The sequence below is a fragment of the Dendrobates tinctorius genome, unplaced genomic scaffold, assembly GCF_039654945.1.
Source record: "Dendrobates tinctorius isolate UK_male_01 unplaced genomic scaffold, ASM3965494v1 ptg000111l, whole genome shotgun sequence".
Classification (NCBI taxonomy): Eukaryota; Metazoa; Chordata; class Amphibia; order Anura; family Dendrobatidae; genus Dendrobates; species Dendrobates tinctorius.
The window spans coordinates 20,430,760-20,453,676 of NW_027361779.1; the positions used below are offsets into that span (position 1 = coordinate 20,430,760).

The 22,917-nt window shown below is 40.3% G+C and overlaps 1 protein-coding gene across 4 annotated transcripts in view; it reads left to right on the plus strand.

Moving 5' to 3' along the window:
* Positions 1-22,917, plus strand: part of EPHA7 (EPH receptor A7) — a 283,691-nt gene that overhangs the window by 207,071 nt on the left and 53,703 nt on the right. For 2 of the 4 annotated variants that reach the window (XM_073589546.1, XM_073589548.1), the window contains exons 9-10: positions 198-253; positions 21,461-21,586. In XM_073589546.1, the coding sequence (XP_073445647.1) occupies positions 198-253; positions 21,461-21,586 (182 nt within the window). The remainder of the gene's footprint in view (positions 1-197; positions 254-21,460; positions 21,587-22,917) is intronic. The other 2 variants (XM_073589547.1, XM_073589549.1) reach the window with 1 other exon arrangement.

The window sequence follows — 22,917 nt, forward strand, 5'->3', positions numbered from 1 at the left end:
AACTGGCAATAAACTTTCATGTTCTAGCAATGAGGTTTAATTCCGTAACAATATGGCTGCACTTCCTTTTGTCGCTTTTGCAAAAAAAAAAGGCCAATAAAATATTGTATTGCTTTGTTTGTCTGTACTTTATATACTGTAGCATAAGAAAATGTATATAAAATTGTTTTGTTTTTTTGTAATTGTATATTTCACAGGCATTGTGGCTATAGCAAGGCTGACCAAGAAGGAGATGAAGAGCTATACTTTCATTGTAAGTGTTTCCTATATTTTGGAAACCCTTTACCAACTATAATAGTAATGATGATGATGTTTAATTTGGGGAAATAAAGGCCACCATGCATAATAGATGGCTGTTCGACTTTCAGCCATCTAGTCTAGCTTTCGCATAAGTAGGAGCGCTAGTTCGGCCGAGTGCACCTGTGCTGTCAATAATTGAACCATCTCCAGACGTGTTATCTCAGGGAAGGCAATACAAAATGGGAAATGCCAGATAGATATTTTCCCCGACAATCAGTTGTCTGGAGCTCCCATTCTCATTAGACTGTTGACCAAACTTGTTGATATCAGTAGGTTTGGCTGACATTTTAGTATTGTGTGTGGTAGGCTTAAAGTGAATCTTTCACCAGTTTTTTTGTAAGCCATCTGACAGCAACATGATATTGGGGAAGATAACCTGAATCCAGTGACGTATCACTTACTTTACTGGGTGCTGCAGTTTTTATTAACCATTGTATCTATTTGACATGCGTGCCTTTATAGTGCCAACATTAATCACTGTTCCCATTGGGGCTCATGAACAGTTCGCCATCAGTATGTGTTTGAAGCATGGGAGTAAACCGGAGTACCTTGTGGAATCCCTCACAAACACAGGGAGAACATACAAACTGCTTTCAGATGTCCTCCTTGGTGGGAGTGGAATCCAGAATTCCACTGGTGCAAGGCTGCAGTTCTAACCACTGAGCCACCGTGCAGATCTACCGATTCTCTAAGTACTGAGCAAGGCTGCAGTTATAACCACTGAGCCACCGTGCAGATCTGCCGATTCTCTAAGTACTGAGCTCTGTATAACTCCGCCTACACAGCTGATTGGCAGCTTTCTGTGTACACTGTGCATAGGCAGAAGGCTTTCGATCAGTGGTGGGTGTGTGATTGTACTATATGGCAACAAATTTACTAGTCCTCGATAATCTCCTGCTGACAAAACAGTGATTTTCTAAAAACTACACTAAGCAGCCTAGTGAATGACAAATTGTTGTATTCAGGGTATCTTCCGCTAGACTATGCTCTCAGATTAGGTGAAAAAAGCCTGGTGGCAGATTCCCTTCAAGACTTTTTGAGGTCATTGTCACCCGTTGAATCACAGGAACCTGCCATAGCTTTGTGACATTGTTATATTCACACTCTTTTGAAGACCTCTCATGAGAGTCAGTAATTCGAAGGTCAATAAGGAAGTTGCCCTTTGCTATTTTTCACATCCTCTTGTCAATCATCAAATGTATAAGGTGAAAGTGAAGCTATTTTTGCAGAGCTTGTCACTTATATAGAATTCTTTTGTTCTCTTCCAGTTGTGGCATGATTTTGTAAATCTTCTAAACGTCAGAAAAAATAGACTCATCACAACCCGCAATGTGTAAATTGTAGATCTGCAGAATATGCAAATGGCACTGTAACTATTGACATACAGCAGAATTGCTTCACTTTGGCCTAGTTCATTATTTCAGTTCCAACATGGTTTGCTGTTTTGACTCACAATTGAGAAACATCCCAGCAAGTTGAAGCAATTATAAATAAAAGCACAGACAATAGATGTGAGCATCAATCTTCGCAGACAAAATGAGGACATGGAAATTAGATGAAGAACGCATTCATTTTATATGTATGACAGAAATTACAAACTGCTGATACAGTAGGTTACCAACACCATGCTCATTTTAATGGTGGTTGGATCACTTTAATAATCTATTTTTATATAAAAAATACATTTTTTTTTAATCAGTGGTTTACTGATTTACAGTGGAAATAACCATTCATATGCATTTATATGTAACGAGCTGAAGAGCCCGGCGCTGCCCGGGCATAGTAACTAACTGTGGTTAGTTATAACAAATTATAATTATCCTCAATCCCATAGTCCCATGCCAATATACCCATCATACATATCCTCCATCCTATAGTCCAGTGCCCATATACCCATAATACATATCCTCCATCCCATAGTCCTGTGCCCATATACCCATCATGCATATCCTCCATCCCATAGTCGAGTGTCCATACACCCATCATACATATCCTCCATCCCATAGTCCTGTGCCCATATACCCGTCATACATATCTTCCATCCCATAGTCCATTGCCCATATACCCATCACACATCCTCCATCCCATAGTCAACCATTAAGACATCATAATGAGCGGCGGGGATTGCAACCTATGATGACCTCAGCGTCGCCATGGCAACCATTATGACATCATAATGAGGGGCGGGGCTTGATACGCACACACTTTTTACCCATTATGTAGATAGGGGTAAAATTGTTTGGTGAATTGGAACGCGCGGGGTTAAAATTTCGCCTCACAACATAGCCTAGGACGCTCTTGGGGTCCAGACGTGTGACTGCCAAATTTTGTGGCTGTAGCTGCGACGGTGCGGATGCCAATCCCGGACATATACACACACTTGAGCTTTATATATTAGATTAAGGTTGCGCTACAGAGCATTGTTAGGCTGTGTTCACACATTGCATTTTTGCTGCTTTTTTATGCACATTAAAAGCTGCTTTTTTTTTTTTAAAAGCCCTACCAATGTGTTCAGTTAATAATGCCATACCAATGTGCTCAGTAAGTAATGCCCTACCAATGTGTTCAGTAAATAATGCCCTACCAATGTGTTCAGTAAATAATGCCCTACCAATGTGCTCAGTAAGTAATGCCCTACCAATGTGCTCTGTAAATAATGCCCTACCAATATGCTCAGTAAGTAATGCCCTACCAATGTGTTCAGTAAATAATGCCGTACCAATGTGCTCAGTAAATAATGCCGTACCAATGTGCTCAGTAAATAATGCCCTACCAATGTGTTCAGTAAATAATGCCCTACCAATGTGCTCAGTAAATAATGCCCTACCAATGTGTTCAGTAAATAATGCCATACCAATGTGCTCAGTAAATAATGCCCTACCAATGTGCTCTGTAAATAATGCCCTACCAATGTGTTCAGTAAACAATGCCCTACCAATGTGCTCAGTAAATAATGCCCTACCAATGTGTTCAGTAAATAATGCCCTTCTAATGTGCTCAGTAAGTAATGCCCTACCAATGTGTGCAGTAAATAATGCCCTACCAATGTGCTCAGTACGTAATGCCCTACCAATGTGTGCAGTAAATAATGCCCTACCAATGTGTGCAGTAAATAATGCCCTACCAATGTGCTCAGTAAGCAATGCCCTACCAATGTGCCCAGTAAACAATACCCTACCAATATGCTCAGTAAGTAATGCCCTACCAATGTGCTCAGTAAGTAATGCCCTACCAATGTGCTCAGTAAACAATACCCTACCAATGTGCTTAGTAAATAATGCCCTACCAATGTGTGCAGTAAATAATGCCCTACCAATGTGTGCAGTAAATAATGCCCTACCAATGTGCTCAGTAAGTAATGCCCTACCAATGTGTGCAGTAAATAATGCCCTACCAATGTGTTCAGTAAATAATACCCTACCAATGTGCTCAGTAAATAATGCCCTACCAATGTGTTCAGTAAATAATGCCCTACCAATGTGTTCAGTAAATAATACCCTACCAATGTGCTCAGTAAATAATGCCCTACTAATGTGCTCAGTAAGTAATGCCCTACCAATGTGTGCAGTAAATAATGCCCTACCAATGTGCTCAGTACGTAATGCCCTACCAATGTGTGCAGTAAATAATGCCCTACCAATGTGCTCAGTAAGTAATGCCCTACCAATGTGTGCAGTAAATAATACCCTACCAATGTGCTCAGTAAGTAATACCCTACCAATGTGCTCAGTAAGTAATGCCCTACCAATGTGCTCAGTAAGTAATGCCCTACCAATGTGCTCAGTAAGTAATGCCATACCAATGTGTGCAGTAAATAATGCCCTACCAATGTGCTCAGTAAATAATACCCTACCAATGTGCTCAGTAAATAATACCCTACCAATGTGCTCAGTAAGTAATGCCCTACCAATGTGCTCAGTAAGTAATGCCCTACCAATGTGCTCAGTAAGTAATGCCTTACCAATGTGTGCAATAAATAATGCCCTACCAATGTGCTCAGTAAATAATACCCTACCAATGTGCTCAGTAAATAATACCCTACCAATGTGCTCAGTAAGTAATGCCATACCAATGTGCTCAGTAAATAATACCCTACCAATGTGTGCAGTAAATAATGCCCTACCAATGTGCTCAGTAAGTAATGCCCTACCAATGTGTGCAGTAAATAATGCCCTACCAATGTGTTCAGTAAATAATGCCCTACTAATGTGCTCAGTAAGTAATGCCCTACCAATGTGTGCAGTAAATAATGCCCTACCAATGTGCTCAGTACGTAATGCCCTACCAATGTGTGCAGTAAATAATGCCCTACCAATGTGCTCAGTAAGTAATGCCCTACCAATGTGTGCAGTAAATAATACCCTACCAATGTGCTCAGTAAGTAATGCCCTACCAATGTGCTCAGTAAGTAATGCCCTACCAATGTGCTCAGTAAGTAATACTCTACCAATGTGCTCAGTAAGTAATACCCTACCAATGTGCTCAGTAAGTAATGCCCTACCAATGTGCTCAGTAAGTAATACCCTACCAATGTGCTCAGTAAGTAATGCCCTACCAATGTGCTCAGTAAGTAATACCCTACCAATGTGCTCAGTAAGTAATGCCCTACCAATGTGCTCAGTAAGTAATGCCCTACCAATGTGCTCAGTAAGTAATGCCATACCAATGTGTGCAGTAAATAATACCCTACCAATGTGCTCAGTAAGTAATGCCCTACCAATGTGCTCAGTAAGTAATGCCATACCAATGTGTGCAGTAAATAATGCCCTACCAATGTGCTCAGTAAGTAATGCCCTACCAATGTGTGCAGTAAATAATACCCTACCAATGTGCTCAGTAAGTAATGCCCTACCAATGTGCTCAGTAAGTAATGCCATACCAATGTGTGCAGTAAATAATGCCCTACCAATGTGCTCAGTAAGTAATGCCATACCAATGTGTGCAGTAAATAATGCCCTACTATTGTGCTCAGTAAATAATACCCTACCAATGTGCTCAGTAAGTAATGCCCTACCAATGTGCTCAGTAAGTAATGCCCTACCAATGTGCTCAGTAAGTAATGCCATACCAATGTGTGCAGTAAATAATGCCCTACCAATGTGCTCAGTAAATAATACCCTACCAATGTGCTCAGTAAATAATACCCTACCAATGTGCTCAGTAAGTAATGCCCTACCAATGTGCTCAGTAAGTAATGCCCTACCAATGTGCTCAGTAAGTAATGCCATACCAATGTGTGCAATAAATAATGCCCTACCAATGTGCTCAGTAAATAATACCCTACCAATGTGCTCAGTAAATAATACCCTACCAATGTGCTCAGTAAATAATACCCTACCAATGTGCTCAGTAAATAATACCCTACCAATGTGCTCAGTTTTTTTTTAAATATTTTCTTGTTTCACATGCGACTTGCGTTGATAGCCTAACACCTTGTATTGTTTGTGCTTGCATGGTGGAAGCAAAGCTGAACTTTGGAATCTTGAAAACTGCAGCAGAAAAGGCAGCAACATTTGTAGCAGATTTCATTCTATGCTTTGTAACATGTGAAATCTGTTGAAAAAATCTGAAGTATAATTTTTGGATTTAAAATCTGCACAGCAGATCAATGTCTGTAGATACTTTATACAGCAGATTGTGTATATGCAGCCTATACTAAAATGCATTGTGTATATTCCTCCAGAAAACAGAGCAGATATGCTGCATATGTGAACATACCCTAAATGAGCTGTCTCCTCATTACAACCCCTTTTTTCAGCGTCGCCATGGCAACCATTATGACATCATAATGAGGGGCGGGGCTTGATACACACACACTTTTTCCCCATTATGTAGATAGGGGTAAAATTGTTTGGTGAATTGGAACGCGCGGGGTTAAAATTTCGCCTCACAACATAGCCTAGGACGCTCTTGGGGTCCAGACGTGTGACTGCCAAATTTTGTGGCTGTAGCTGCGACGGTGCGGATGCCAATCCCGGACATACACACACACACATACATACATACACACACTTGAGCTTTATATATTAGATTAAGGTTGCGCTACAAAGCATTGTTAGGCTGTGTTCACACATTGCATTTTTGCTGCTTTTTTATGCACATTAAAAGCTGCTTTTTACAGTACAAGCAAAAGCTATGAGATTTCAGAAATCTCTTGCGCGTGATTTTTTTTTTCTTGACTGAATTGGAAAACTGCTTCGTTTTTTACAAATGCAGCATGTCACTTCTTTCAGAGTTTTTAGTGAGAAAAACACAGGTACATCATGATGTCATACCCATTTATTTTTGGGATTTTGTTTCTCATGACTGCAAGTACAGTATAATGAAATTAGCGATATGTGTTAAGTAAACAATGCCCAACCAGTTCAAAGCCCTACCAATGTGTTCAGTTAATAATGCCATACCAATGTGCTCAGTAAGTAATGCCCTACCAATGTGCTCAGTAAATAATGCCCTACCAATGTGCTCAGTAAATAATGCCCTACCAATGTGTGCAGTAAATAATGCCCTACCAATGTGTGCAGTAAATAATGCCCTACCAATGTGCTCAGTAAGTAATGCCCTACCAATGTGCTCAGTAAATAATGCCCTACCAATGTGCTCAGTAAATAATGCCCTACCAATGTGCCCAGTAAGCAATGCCTTACCAATGTGCCCAGTAAACAATACCCTACATATATGCTCAGTAAGTAATGCCCTACCAATGTGCTCAGTAAATAATGCCCTACCAATGTGTGCAGTAAATAATGCCCTACCAATGTGTGCAGTAAATAATGCCCTACCAATGTGCTCAGTAAGTAATGCCCTACCAATGTGTGCAGTAAATAATGCCCTACCAATGTGCTCAGTAAGTAATGCCCTACCAATGTGCTCAGTAAGTAATGCCCTACCAATGTGTGCAGTAAATAATGCCCTACCAATGTGCTAAGTAAATAATGCCCTACCAATGTGCTAAGTAAATAATGCCCTACCAATGTGCTCAGTAAACAATACCCTACCAATGTACTTAGTAAATAATGCCCTACCAATGTGCTCAGTAAATAATGCCCTACCAATGTGTTCAGTAAATAATGCCCTACCAATGTGTGCAGTAAATAATGCCCTACCAATGTGCTCAGTAAATAATGCCCTACCAATGTGTTCAGTAAGTAATGCCCTACCAATGTGTGCAGTAAATAATGCCCTACCAATGTGCTCAGTAAGCAATGCCCTACCAATGTGCCCAGTAAACAATACCCTACCAATATGCTCAGTAAGTAATGCCCTACCAATGTGCTCAGTAAGTAATGCCCTACCAATGTGTGCAGTAAATAATGCCCTACCAATGTGCTCAGTAAGTAATGCCCTACCAATGTGTGCAGTAAATAATGCCCTACCAATGTGCTTAGTAAATAATGCCCTACCAATGTGCTCAGTAAATAATGCCCTACCAATGTGTTCAGTAAATAATGCCCTACCAATGTGTGCAGTAAATAATGCCCTACCAATGTGCCCAGTAAATAATGCCCTACCAATGTGCTCAGTAAATAATGCCCTACCAATGTGTTCAGTAAATAATGCCCTACCAATGTGTTCAGTAAATAATGCCCTACCAATGTGCTCAGTAAGTAATGCCCTACCAATGTGTTCAGTAAATAATTCCCTACCAATGTGTTCAGTAAATAATTCCCTACCAATGTGCTCAGTAAGTAATGCCCTACCAATGTGCTCAGTAAGTAATGCCCTACCAATGTGCTCAGTAAGTAATACCCTACCAATGTGCTCAGTAAGTAATACCCTACCAATGTGCTCAGTAAGTAATACCCTACCAATATGCTCAGTAAGTAATGCCATACCAATGTGTGCAGTAAATAATACCCTACCAATGTGCTCAGTAAGTAATACCCTACCAATGTACTCAGTAAGTAATGCCCTACCACTGTGCTCAGTAAGTAATACCCTACCAATGTGCTCAGTAAGTAATGCCATCCCAATGTGCTCAGTAAGTAATGCCCTACCAATGTGCTCAGTAAGTAATACCCTACCAATGTGCTCAGTAAGTAATGCCATTCCAATGTGTGCAGTAAATAATACCCTACCAATGTGCTTAGTAAATAATGCCCTACCAATGTGCTCAGTAAGTAATGCCCTACCAATGTGCTCAGTAAGTAATGCCCTACCAATGTGCTCAGTAAGTAATGCCGTACCAATGTGCTCAGTAAATAATGCCCTACCAATGTGCTCAGTAAATAATACCCTACCAATGTGCTTAGTAAATAATGCCCTACCAATGTGCTCAGTAAGTAATGCCCTACCAATGTGCTCAGTAAATAATGCCCTACCAATGTGTTCAGTAAATAATGCCCTACCAATGTGCTTAGTAAATAATGCCCTACCAATGTGCTCAGTAAGTAATGCCCTACCAATGTGCTCTGTAAATAATGCCCTACCAATGTGTTCAGTAAGTAATGCCCTACCAATGTGCTCAGTAAATAATGCCCTACCAATGTGTTCAGTAAATAATGCCCTACTAATGTGCTCAGTAAGTAATGCCCTACCAATGTGTGCAGTAAATAATGCCCTACCAGTGTGCTCAGTACGTAATGCCCTACCAAAGTGTGCAGTAAATAATGCCCTACCAATGTGCTCAGTAAGCAATGCCCTACCAATGTGCTCAGTAAGCAATGCCCTACCAATGTGCCCAGTAAACAATACCCTACCAATATGCTCAGTAAGTAATGCCCTACCAATGTGCTCAGTAAGTAATGCCCTACCAATGTGCTCAGTAAACAATACCCTACCAATGTGCTTAGTAAATAATGCCCTACCAATGTGTTCAGTAAATAATGCCCTACCAATGTGCTCAGTAAGTAATGCCCTACCAATGTGTGCAGTAAATAATGCCCTACCAATGTGTTCAGTAAATAATACCCTACCAATGTGCTCAGTAAATAATGCCCTACTAATGTGCTCAGTAAGTAATGCCCTACCAATGTGTGCAGTAAATAATGCCCTACCAATGTGCTCAGTACGTAATGCCCTACCAATGTGTGCAGCAAATAATGCCCTACCAATGTGCTCAGTAAGTAATGCCCTACCAATGTGTGCAGTAAATAATACCCTACCAATGTGCTCAGTAAGTAATGCCCTACCAATGTGCTCAGTAAGTAATACTCTACCAATGTGCTCAGTAAGTAATACCCTACCAATGTGCTCAGTAAGTTATGCCCTACCAATGTGCTCAGTAAGTAATACCCTACCAATGTGCTCAGTAAGTAATGCCATACCAATGTGTGCAGTAAATAATACCCTACCAATGTGCTCAGTAAGTATTGCCCTACCAATGTGCTCAGTAAGTAATGCCATACCAATGTGTGCAGTAAATAATGCCCTACCAATGTGCTCAGTAAGTAATGCCCTACCAATGTGTGCAGTAAATAATACCCTACCAATGTGCTCAGTAAGTAATACCCTACCAATGTGCTCAGTAAGTAATGCCCTACCAATGTGCTCAGTAAGTAATGCCCTACCAATGTGCTCAGTAAGTAATGCCATACCAATGTGTGCAGTAAATAATGCCCTACCAATGTGCTCAGTAAATAATACCCTACCAATGTGCTCAGTAAGTAATGCCCTACCAATGTGCTCAGTAAGTAATGCCCTACCAATGTGCTCAGTAAGTAATGCCATACCAATGTGTGCAGTAAATAATACCCTACCAATGTGCTCAGTAAATAATACCCTACCAATGTGCTCAGTAAGTAATGCCCTACCAATGTGCTCAGTAAATAATGCCCTACCAATGTGCTCAGTAAGTAATGCCCTACCAATGTGCTCAGTAAGTAATACCCTACCAATGTGCTCAGTAAGTAATGCCCTACCAATGTGCTCAGTAAGTAATGCCCTACCAATGTGCTCAGTAAGTAATGCCATACCAATGTGTGCAGTAAATAATGCCCTACCAATGTGCTCAGTAAATAATACCCTACCAATGTGCTCAGTAAGTAATGCCCTACCAATGTGCTCAGTAAGTAATGCCCTACCAATGTGCTCAGTAAGTAATGCCATACCAATGTGTGCAGTAAATAATGCCCTACCAATGTGCTCAGTAAATAATACCCTACCAATGTGCTCAGTAAATAATACCCTACCAATGTGCTCAGTAAGTAATGCCCTACCAATGTGCTCAGTAAGTAATGCCCTACCAATGTGCTCAGTAAGTAATGCCATACCAATGTGTGCAGTAAATAATGCCCTACCAATGTGCTCAGTAAATAATACCCTACCAATGTGCTCAGTAAATAATACCCTACCAATGTGCTCAGTAAGTAACGCCCTACCAATGTGCTCAGTAAATAATACCCTACCAATGTGCTCAGTAAATAATACCCTACCAATGTGCTCAGTAAGTAATGCCCTACCAATGTGCTCAGTAAATAATACCCTACCAATGTGCTCAGTAAGTAATGCCCTACCAATGTGCTCAGTAAGTAATGCCATACCAATGTGTTCAGTAAATAATACCCTACCAATGTGCTCAGTAAGTAATGCCCTACCAATGTGCTCAGTAAATAATACCCTACCAATGTGCTCAGTAAATAATGCCCTACCAATGTGTTCAGTAAATAATGCCCTACCAATGTGCCCAGTAAATTATGCCCTACCAATGTGCCCAGTAAATAATGCCCTACCAATGTGCTCAGTAAATAATGCCCTACCAATGTGTTCAGTAAATAATGCCCTACCAATGTGTTCAGTAAATAATGCCCTACCAATGTGCTCAGTAAGTAATGCCCTACCAATGTGTTCAGTAAATAATTCCCTACCAATGTGTTCAGTAAATAATTCCCTACCAATGTGCTCAGTAAGTAATGCCCTACCAATGTGCTCAGTAAGTAATGCCCTACCAATGTGTTAAGTAAATAATGCCCTACCAATGTGCTCAGTAAGTAATGCCCTACCAATGTGCTCAGTAAATAATGCCCTACCAATGTGCTCAGTAAGTAATGCCCTACCAATGTGTTCAGTAAATAATGCCCTACCAATGTGCTCAGTAAATAATGCCCTACCAATGTGTTCAGTAAATAATGCCCTACTAATGTGCTCAGTAAGTAATGCCCTACCAATGTGTGCAGTAAATAATGCCCTACCATTGTGCTCAGTAAGCAATGCCCTACCAATGTGCTCAGTAAGCAATGCCCTACCAATGTGCCCAGTAAACAATACCCTACCAATATGCTCAGTAAGTAATGCCCTACCAATGTGCTCAGTAAGTAATGCCCTACCAATCTGCTCAGTAAACAATACCCTACCAATGTGCTTAGTAAATAATGCCCTACCAATGTGCTCAGTAAGTAATGCCCTACCAATGTGTGCAGTAAATAATGCCCTACCAATGTGTTCAGTAAGTAATGCCCTACCAATGTGTGCAGTAAATAATGCCCTACCATTGTGCTCAGTAAGCAATGCCCTACCAATGTGCTCAGTAAGCAATGCCCTACCAATGTGCCCAGTAAACAATACCCTACCAATATGCTCAGTAAGTAATGCCCTACCAATGTGCTCAGTAAGTAATGCCCTACCAATCTGCTCAGTAAACAATACCCTACCAATGTGCTTAGTAAATAATGCCCTACCAATGTGCTCAGTAAGTAATGCCCTACCAATGTGTGCAGTAAATAATGCCCTACCAATGTGCTCAGTAAGTAATGCCCTACCAATGTGTGCAGTAAATAATGCCCTACCAATGTGTTCAGTAAATAATACCCTACCAATGTGCTCAGTAAATAATGCCCTACTAATGTGCTCAGTAAGTAATGCCCTACCAATGTGTGCAGTAAATAATGCCCTACCAATGTGCTCAGTACGTAATCCCCACCAATGTGTGCAGCAAATAATGCCCTACCAATGTGCTCAGTAAGTAATGCCCTACCAATGTGTGCAGTAAATAATACCCTACCAATGTGCTCAGTAAGTAATGCCCTACCAATGTGCTCAGTAAGTAATACTCTACCAATGTGATCAGTAAGTAATACCCTACCAATGTGCTCAGTAAGTTATGCCCTACCAATGTGCTCAGTAAGTAATACCCTACCAATGTGCTCAGTAAGTAATGCCATACCAATGTGTGCAGTAAATAATACCCTACCAATGTGCTCAGTAAGTATTGCCCTACCAATGTGCTCAGTAAGTAATGCCATACCAATGTGTGCAGTAAATAATGCCCTACCAATGTGCTCAGTAAGTAATGCCCTACCAATGTGTGCAGTAAATAATACCCTACCAATGTGCTCAGTAAGTAATACCCTACCAATGTGCTCAGTAAGTAATGCCCTACCAATGTGCTCAGTAAGTAATGCCCTACCAATGTGCTCAGTAAGTAATGCCATACCAATGTGTGCAGTAAATAATGCCCTACCAATGTGCTCAGTAAATAATACCCTACCAATGTGCTCAGTAAGTAATGCCCTACCAATGTGCTCAGTAAGTAATGCCATACCAATGTGTGCAGTAAATAATACCCTACCAATGTGCTCAGTAAATAATACCCTACCAATGTGCTCAGTAAGTAATGCCCTACCAATGTGCTCAGTAAATAATGCCCTACCAATGTGCTCAGTAAGTAATGCCCTACCAATGTGCTCAGTAAGTAATGCCATACCAATGTGTGCAGTAAATAATGCCCTACCAATGTGCTCAGTAAATAATACCCTACCAATGTGCTCAGTAAATAATACCCTACCAATGTGCTCAGTAAGTAATGCCCTACCAATGTGCTCAGTAAGTAATGCCCTACCAATGTGCTCAGTAAGTAATGCCATACCAATGTGTGCAGTAAATAATGCCCTACCAATGTGCTCAGTAAATAATACCCTACCAATGTGCTCAGTAAATAATACCCTACCAATGTGCTCAGTAAGTAACGCCCTACCAATGTGCTCAGTAAATAATACCCTACCAATGTGCTCAGTAAATAATACCCTACCAATGTGCTCAGTAAGTAATGCCCTACCAATGTGTGCAGTAAATAATACCCTACCAATGTGCTCAGTAAATAATACCCTACCAATGTGCTCAGTAAGTAATGCCCTACCAATGTGCTCAGTAAGTAATGCCATACCAATGTGTTCAGTAAATAATACCCTACCAATGTGCTCAGTAAGTAATGCCCTACCAATGTGCTCAGTAAATAATACCCTACCAATGTGCTCAGTAAATAATGCCCTACCAATGTGTTCAGTAAATAATGCCCTACCAATGTGCCCAGTAAATTATGCCCTACCAATGTGCCCAGTAAATAATGCCCTACCAATGTGCTCAGTAAATAATGCCCTACCAATGTGTTCAGTAAATAATGCCCTACCAATGTGTTCAGTAAATAATGCCCTACCAATGTGCTCAGTAAGTAATGCCCTACCAATGTGTTCAGTAAATAATTCCCTACCAATGTGTTCAGTAAATAATTCCCTACCAATGTGCTCAGTAAGTAATGCCCTACCAATGTGCTCAGTAAGTAATGCCCTACCAATGTGTTAAGTAAATAATGCCCTACCAATGTACTCAGTAAGTAATGCCCTACCAATGTGCTCAGTAAATAATGCCCTACCAATGTGCTCAGTAAGTAATGCCCTACCAATGTGTTCAGTAAATGATGCCCTACCAATGTGCTCAGTAAATAATGCCCTACCAATGTGTTCAGTAAATAATGCCGTACCAATGTGCTCAGTAAATAATGCCCTACCAATGTGCTCTGTAAATAATGCCCTACCAATGTGTTCAGTAAATAATACCCTACCAATGTGCTCAGTAAATAATGCCCTACCAATGTGTTCAGTAAATAATGCCCTACTAATGTGCTCAGTAAGTAATGCCCTACCAATGTGCTAAGTAAATAATGCCCTACCAATGTGCTCAGTACGTAATGCCCTACCAATGTGTGCAGTAAATAATACCCTACCAATGTGCTCAGTAAGTAATGCCCTACCAATATGTGCAGTAAATAATGCCCTACCAATGTGCTCAGTAAGTTATGCCCTACCAATGTGTGCAGTAAATAATGCCCTACCAATGTGCTCAGTAAGTAATGCCCTACCAATGTGTGCAGTAAATAATACCCTACCAATGTGCTCAGTAAGTAATACCCTACCAATGTGCTCAGTAAGTAATGCCCTACCAATGTGCTCAGTAAGTAATACCCTACCAATGTGCTCAGTAAGTAATACCCTACCAATATGCTCAGTAAGTAATGCCATACCAATGTGTGCAGTAAATAATACCCTACCAATGTGCTCAGTAAGTAATACCCTACCAATGTACTCAGTAAGTAATGCCCTACCACTGTGCTCAGTAAGTAATACCCTACCAATGTGCTCAGTAAGTAATGCCATCCCAATGTGCTCAGTAAGTAATGCCCTACCAATGTGCTCAGTAAGTAATACCCTACCAATGTGCTCACTAAGTAATGCCATTCCAATGTGTGCAGTAAATAATACCCTACCAATGTGCTTAGTAAATAATGCCCTACCAATGTGCTCAGTAAGTAATGCCCTACCAATGTGCTCAGTAAGTAATGCCCTACCAATGTGCTCAGTAAGTAATGCCGTACCAATGTGCTCAGTAAATAATGCCCTACCAATGTGCTCAGTAAATGATGCCCTACCAATGTGTTCAGTAAATAATGCCCTACCAATGTGCTTAGTAAATAATGCCCTACCAATGTGCTCAGTAAGTAATGCCCTACCAATGTGCTCAGTAAGTAATGCCCTACCAATGTGCTCAGTAAACAATACCCTACCAATGTGCTTAGTAAATAATGCCCTACCAATGTGTTCAGTAAATAATGCCCTACCAATGTGCTCAGTAAGTAATGCCCTACCAATGTGTGCAGTAAATAATGCCCTACCAATGTGCTCAGTAAGCAATGCCCTACCAATGTGCCCAGTAAACAATACCCTACCAATATGCTCAGTAAGTAATGCCCTACCAATGTGCTCAGTAAGTAATGCCCTACCAATGTGCTCAGTAAACAATACCCTACCAATGTGCTTAGTAAATAATGCCCTACCAATGTGTTCAGTAAATAATGCCCTACCAATGTGCTCAGTAAGTAATGCCCTACTAATGTGCTCAGTAAGTAATGCCCTACCAATGTGTGCAGTAAATAATGCCCTACCAATGTGTGCAGTAAATAATGCCCTACCAATGTGCTCAGTACGTAATGCCCTACCAATGTGTGCAGTAAATAATGCCCTACCAATGTGCTCAGTAAGTAATGCCCTACCAATGTGTGCAGTAAATAATACCCTACCAATGTGCTCAGTAAGTAATGCCCTACCAATGTGCTCAGTAAGTAATACTCTACCAATGTGCTCAGTAAGTAATACCCTACCAATGTGCTCAGTAAGTTATGCCCTACCAATGTGCTCAGTAAGTAATACCCTACCAATGTGCTCAGTAAGTAATGCCATACCAATGTGTGCAGTAAATAATGCCCTACCAATGTGCTCAGTAAGTAATGCCCTACCAATGTGTGCAGTAAATAATACCCTACCAATGTGCTCAGTAAGTAATACCCTACCAATGTGCTCAGTAAGTAATGCCCTACCAATGTGCTCAGTAAGTAATGCCCTACCAATGTGTGCAGTAAATAATACCCTACCAATGTGTGCAGTAAATAATGCCCTACCAATGTGCTCAGTACGTAATGCCCTACCAATGTGTGCAGTAAATAATGCCCTACCAATGTGCTCAGTAAGTAATGCCCTACCAATGTGTGCAGTAAATAATACCCTACCAATGTGCTCAGTAAGTAATGCCCTACCAATGTGCTCAGTAAGTAATACTCTACCAATGTGCTCAGTAAGTAATACCCTACCAATGTGCTCAGTAAGTTATGCCCTACCAATGTGCTCAGTAAGTAATACCCTACCAATGTGCTCAGTAAGTAATGCCATACCAATGTGTGCAGTAAATAATGCCCTACCAATGTGCTCAGTAAGTAATGCCCTACCAATGTGTGCAGTAAATAATACCCTACCAATGTGCTCAGTAAGTAATACCCTACCAATGTGCTCAGTAAGTAATGCCCTACCAATGTGCTCAGTAAGTAATGCCCTACCAATGTGCTCAGTAAGTAATGCCATACCAATGTGTGCAGTAAATAATGCCCTACTATTGTGCTCAGTAAATAATACCCTACCAATGTGCTCAGTAAGTAATACCCTACCAATGTGCTCAGTAAGTAATGCCATACCAATGTGTGCAATAAATAATGCCCTACCAATGTGCTCAGTAAATAATACCCTGCCAATGTGCTCAGTAAATAATACCCTACCAATGTGCTCAGTAAGTAATGCCCTACCAATGTGCTCAGTAAGTAATGCCCTACCAATGTGCTCAGTAAGTAATGCCCTACCAATGTGCTCAGTAAGTAATGCCATACCAATGTGCTCAGTAAGTAATGCCATACCAATGTGTGCAATAAATAATGCCCTACCAATGTGCTCAGTAAGTAATGCCCTACCAATGTGCTCAGTAAGTAATGCCCTACCAATGTGCTCAGTAAGTAATGCCATACCAATGTGTGCAATAAATAATGCCCTACCAATGTGCTCAGTAAATAATGCCCTACCAATGTGCTCAGTAAATAATACCCTACCAATGTGCTCAGTAAATAATACCCTACCAATGTGCTCAGTAAGTAATGCCCTACCAATGTGCTCAGTTTTTTTTTAAATATTTTCTTGTTTCACATGCGACTTGCGTTGATAGCCTAACACCTTGTATTGTTTGTGCTTGCATGGTGGAAGCAAAGCTGAACTTTGGAATCTTGAAAACTGCAGCAGAAAAGGCAGCAACATTTGTAGCAGATTTCATTCTATGCTTTGTAACATGTGAAATCTGTTGAAAAAATCTGAAGTATAATTTTTGGATTTAAAATCTGCACAGCAGATCAATGTCTGTAGATACTTTATACAGCAGATTGTGTATATGCAGCCTATACTAAAATGCATTGTGTATATTCCTCCAGAAAACAGAGCAGATATGCTGCATATGTGAACATACCCTAAATGAGCTGTCTCCTCATTACAACCCCTTTTTTCAGCTGATCATCTTGGGTAAATTTTACAAATCCTTGGCGTTATTGCCGGCTATCAATTTCAGTCAACTCAGGAACGATAAAAGGAATTTTCCTAGCGGTTCTCTACTCTGGGTCGTAAAAAGGGGCGCCCCCACTCATTGTAGTGCCACTGCTTCCTTCTTGACAACCCCTTTAATTTGTATGTTTGGCTTGCCTACATTTTATTTCAAAATAGAGAGAAAAGAGATAAGCGTCTGCCATACTCTACTCTGGGGAACGAGTATGGACAGGTAAATCTCCACTTTGTCCAATCCCTATTCTCCTGACAGCAGATGTCGTGGACTTCTCTGGCAGACATTAAGTCTGCCTTCAGAAATCTAATGTGCACGGACAGTTCAGGATAACATTATTGTTCTCCGATTACATCTACACTTTTCTATTGCGCTGTCTTTAATGTGAAAGAGCTGGAGTGCACCTATATTACCCGGCCTTGTGTTTCCATAATATCATTTCTTTCCAACATGCTCTGTTTTTCCATTGGCGAGAAGCACAGCTCTGAGCAAAATATTCTCGGAAAAGGCTACATTTTATTTTCCTTGCTGAACCGGTTTGTCAGCATGCATCGAAGGGAAGGCTCGTGATTAATTTAATCTGACTGCATCAGCAGCAGCAAAACACAGTGGTCACCAGCTATTTACAGTTGGTCGTGTTTTATTGTTCTTTTGTAGAAAGCAAATATTCAGGCGTATGAATGCTTTTCTTATTGATTTGTTCCTCATGGAACTAAAGCATTAAGCTTGGGTTAGCGAAGGCCGTACTGTACCTTAATTTTCTGAGCACTTCAATCTTTCATTGAATCAAGCGCTTTAAAAAAAACCATAAAACAATAGACGTGTTTACGAAAGCAATTGCAATTTACATTTTTATTTCCTTCTATGGTTTCCAACCAACAATGCCTTGAGATCCCAGCCAACATGATTTCATGTTGGTATGCCAGAGTAGCTTTCTCCTGTCAAAATGTTTTATGACAGCTTGAATAAAGAACCATCAGAGGCCTGTTTGAGATGCAGGAGGTTACTTGGAATCCAGGCCGCTTATCATAGAAAAAAAAACAACTAGAGTGTGGCTCATTCTCCATCTGCCTGCCTGAAATCACTGTGTAGGAGGTTAACCTATTGTTTCCTATGGCCAAGAAAGGCCATTCATGTTTGTTTCCCATCCACAGGAACAGATAAGAAGTCTGCTAAGATAACATTAAAATAAATAACCGCATTATGCAAATGAGAGCTAAAAGATAAATTAATTGCATACCTCCTATTCAGAGTGTGGCTTCATATTGTTTGAAAATTCTGATTCATTCAAATGAGAAGTCAGAAATAGATGTCTCTCTAGGAAACATTAATTTATGCAGTAATCTTTGTTGTATATAATCTTTCCTCACCATTGTACTCACCGTGGAAATGTTTTGATACAGTAAGATTGAATAGTAAAGTAAAAAGAAAATCAATCACTAGGTTTTGCTTTTTTCCAATTTCATTATTATCATTGTGCTATCATATCTCTCAGGTATAAAACTCTAGCAAGGTAGATCATTTTAGATTACCGTAAGTTTGTATTTTTTTAAATCCTCCTTTTTTGGTTGGTTTTTCACCATGGACATTTATAGCATACCCACAGATCAGCCCACGTATTTGAAGACAGAGAACACCCTTTCCATGTCAGTTGGGTGCCAAAGACAGCGTCCACGTTTTTTAAACATTTATGATCCATTCTTTGAATATGCTATTAAATTTCTATGATGAGAAAACCACTTTAAAGAAAATCTGTCAGTAGGATTATCCCTCCTAAGCCATCAATATTGACATACACTAATAGAAAGCGAAATAAAATTATACCTTGATATGTGATCTGATGTCTTATTCCAGAGAAATCTACTTTTTTTCTTATATGTAAATGTGCTGTTCCAGGCTATGGGGAGAACATTGATCTGCATGAGAAACTGCTTCCAGAGCATATTGAAAATAAAAGTGGGACTTACCAGTGTTAGACGTATACCGTAATTCACACAGAACATTAGAACTGAACTTTGTCTCCTAACAAACGCATTGGCAGCTACAGCTGTGCTGTATTTCAACACTGGCTTGTGTGAGATGGAATCTGAAGCATTGAGACAAACCTACAGATACGTCAGGCATAATCAAACACAGCTGTGCAGTGAGATGAGCAGAGCAGAGAGCAACCATTACACATCACACTGGTAACCATTACACATCACACTGGTAACTCCCCCTTTCATTAAAAATAAGCTCTGGAGGCAGATTCTCATACAGGACAGTATCCTCTCCATAACCCTGAGAAGCTCATTTACATATAAGAAAAATGTGGTATATGTCATTGGATTACATATATCAAAAGTATCATTTTATTCAGCTTCCTATGCCCGTGTAGACAGCTTATGAGGGTTAATCCTTCTGGTAGAGTCCCTTTAAGGACCATTACCCTACAGTTTTATGGAAAACAGTACCTCAAATTCCTGAGACAGCCAAACTTATCTAGTAAAAAAAACCCTGAGATTAAAATTATTAACAGAATCTGTCAGTATGTATATCCTACCCCAACCATGGCAGCATGATATAATGACAGGCCTGTAGTGTTTCAGAGAAAACGCAGTTTTAAAAATGAGTCAGCTTTGGGAGGAAATTGCCCACTTGATATCTCCTGTTTTGTTTCTCCATGCCTGACTCACATTGATTGACAAGTTTTTACACTAACTGGGAAACACCTGTCAATCAAGCCAATCAGGGCAAGGAAAAGCCAAAGAAGGGCTTCCCATTGGACACTTCTCCATGATGGCTGGGGAGACAAAAATCTTTTATAGGGTTTAATTTAGATAAGCTCATTAAAGAGGTTGTCCACTACGAAGACAACCTCTTCTTGATCTAAATGTTTGGACTGATAAATAAAAAAGCTTATACGCGCCTCCCATGCTGGTGCCGTTGCAGTGGTGTCTTCACTTGCGGTCCTGGGGCTCTCATGCGGTTTTTGTGATACATGAGCGTCACTGTCCCTGCCTTCTGTCGAATTGAACATGAATAGGAAGTCAGGGCAGCAGCTGATCAGACTTACTCTTCATGTTCAATTCAACAAATGGCGGGTAGAGTGATGCAACGCTGATTGTCACATGTCACAACAACTGCACGGGAATCCTGGGCAAAGTGAGTGCCGACACAGCGGGAACGGGGCCGGCAATGGAGGTAAGTATAAGCTTTTATGTTTTATCGGGGCCAAGCATGGTGTATGAGAAAGTGTTATCCAAGTAGTGGACAACTTCTTTAATTTTATAGAATAACCTACAGTCATGCTTGTGAGATACTTGTGGTGTTTACTCCCTCTTAAGGTCCATTTACACTGAAAGATTATCGTCAACATCATTCATGGGAAAGCTCAATTCACAGTAATTGTGCAGTCCAAACAGGCTGTTGCTCACCTGACGATTGAGCAAAATGCTCATTTGTCAGGTGAAATGATCTTTTGTGCTGCACAAAAAGATCATGGTTCTCGGTCGGCAGCACATTGTCCTGTCTAACAAGATGCACTGATGATGGCAATGGCAGCCTATCTATTATTGATCATTCAGTGGTCACCTGAAGCCAGGTCATCCTGTATTAACAGGCTATTAAACCGCCGCCAGTTATGGTAAATGCACCCTTGCACATGCATGCTTGGATCTCTGATTTTATAACGAACGACTTTTATAAATGTTCCTTCTGCAAGTTACGCAATAGTTTCTTTAACTTCATTTCTTTTCAATGTCAAATATAATGTAAATATCAGGCTTCATGTTATCAAAACTTTCCTCCTTTTTAAAGAACTTTGGATGCTATAAACCAGTGGAGAATGGTGTGATACCGCTTGGGTTACCCACCAAATAGCATAATACTTTGTACGTCTAACATTTGGTTTTGGAAATCTTGCTTGCTGTGCAAGTGTACACAAATACTGCTCATATTGGCGTTCTCTCTAGTGACACTGACCAGACAGTTCTAGCTATGTGAACAATGCTTTTCTTCATCACCGTTCTGCTTTCTGACATCATTACAGTTAAATTTCCAGGCACCAAAACCTACATTGACCCTGAAACATATGAAGATCCGAATAGAGCTGTCCATCAATTTGCCAAGGAGTTGGATGCATCTTGTATAAAAATCGAGCGTGTGATTGGTTCAGGTAAGACAATGGTGTCTTTAGTGAACATTTCCATTTAGCCATTGAATTGAATCCCAGACATGGTATGACAGGAAGGTAATGATAACGTATACGTTGAACCTTTTTGTTTTGCTATATTTCTAAAAAAAAAATAAAAAAATGATGGGTTTATCTGAGAATGAGAAAGCTGAAAAACAGAAATCTTGTTTTCCTTGTAAAGAGACTGTTATGCAGCCACCACGCGGAGAGCAATCCATTGCAATTGGTTGCACAGCTTTTAGTTTAAATGTTATGTTTCACCTTAATGTTTTACTAATTCAAATACAGAATTACGTAAACATTTTGTTTTGTATTTTTGGTTTTCTGATTATATTTTCCATTCATTTTTTTTTTTTTTTACACGATTGCGGGCAGAGGTCTTTTCTGAGATATTGCGAGAATAGTCTGAAAATAAATTACACTAGGAGAGGCTTTTTCACGAGCTGTAGTTATCTGTGATGGATCCTGTTTCATACGCCTGGAGCTTTATACTTTTTGCGTTACCTTTGATTGACATCTCCCCGCTCATAATAATTACATAATTGCTGATGCCGCAAGTGTACTTAGCACAAATTGTAAAATCACCTCCCCCCAAAAAATGGAAGTGTAAGCCTAATATGAATACTGACTGGCAGAAGTTCTTAATTTTCATTTAATCGTGAAATAGAAGAATTAGAAAAGATAATTCCTGGTTATCTTCTTGCAAGTCTGAGTTGGAGTTACCATACTTTTCAGCTATAAGATGCACCTTTTTCCCAAAATTTGGGAAGAAAATGGGGGTGCATCTTATAGTCCAAATGTTGATTACCTGGCTTGCGGGGGGGACTAGGGTGGCAGTGGAGTGGGGTCACAGGAGGCAGGAGCAGGGTCGCCACTGCAGGAAGCCAGCGGTGGTCTCCAGCACTGGCAGTGCATCCACAGATTGAGATCTCGGGTCGTCATTGGGCAGCTCCAATTTTGGCCAGTGCTAGCGCTAACTTTGAAAAAGGAGGCTCATACAAATTATGGGCAAGTGTTTTTCTTTTTTTCTCTGACCTAGAGCACCAAGAGAAGACCTGCCACAGTCCTGCCCCAGAGCACGATCATATGATCAAATGAAAACTTCAATCACAAATTACACAAGAACCACAAAACGGATTTCTTCACTAAAGATATCATTTTAATCAGCGTAACAGCGCCAACATGACAATGCCTGTAGTTCACTTAGCAAAATCCTGCTGACAGATTCTCTTTATATCGCTTTGTTTGTTTTCAAAATCTACCTTGTTGTCACTATATTTGCATAAAGAGATTATGGTGTCTTTGAACAAGCT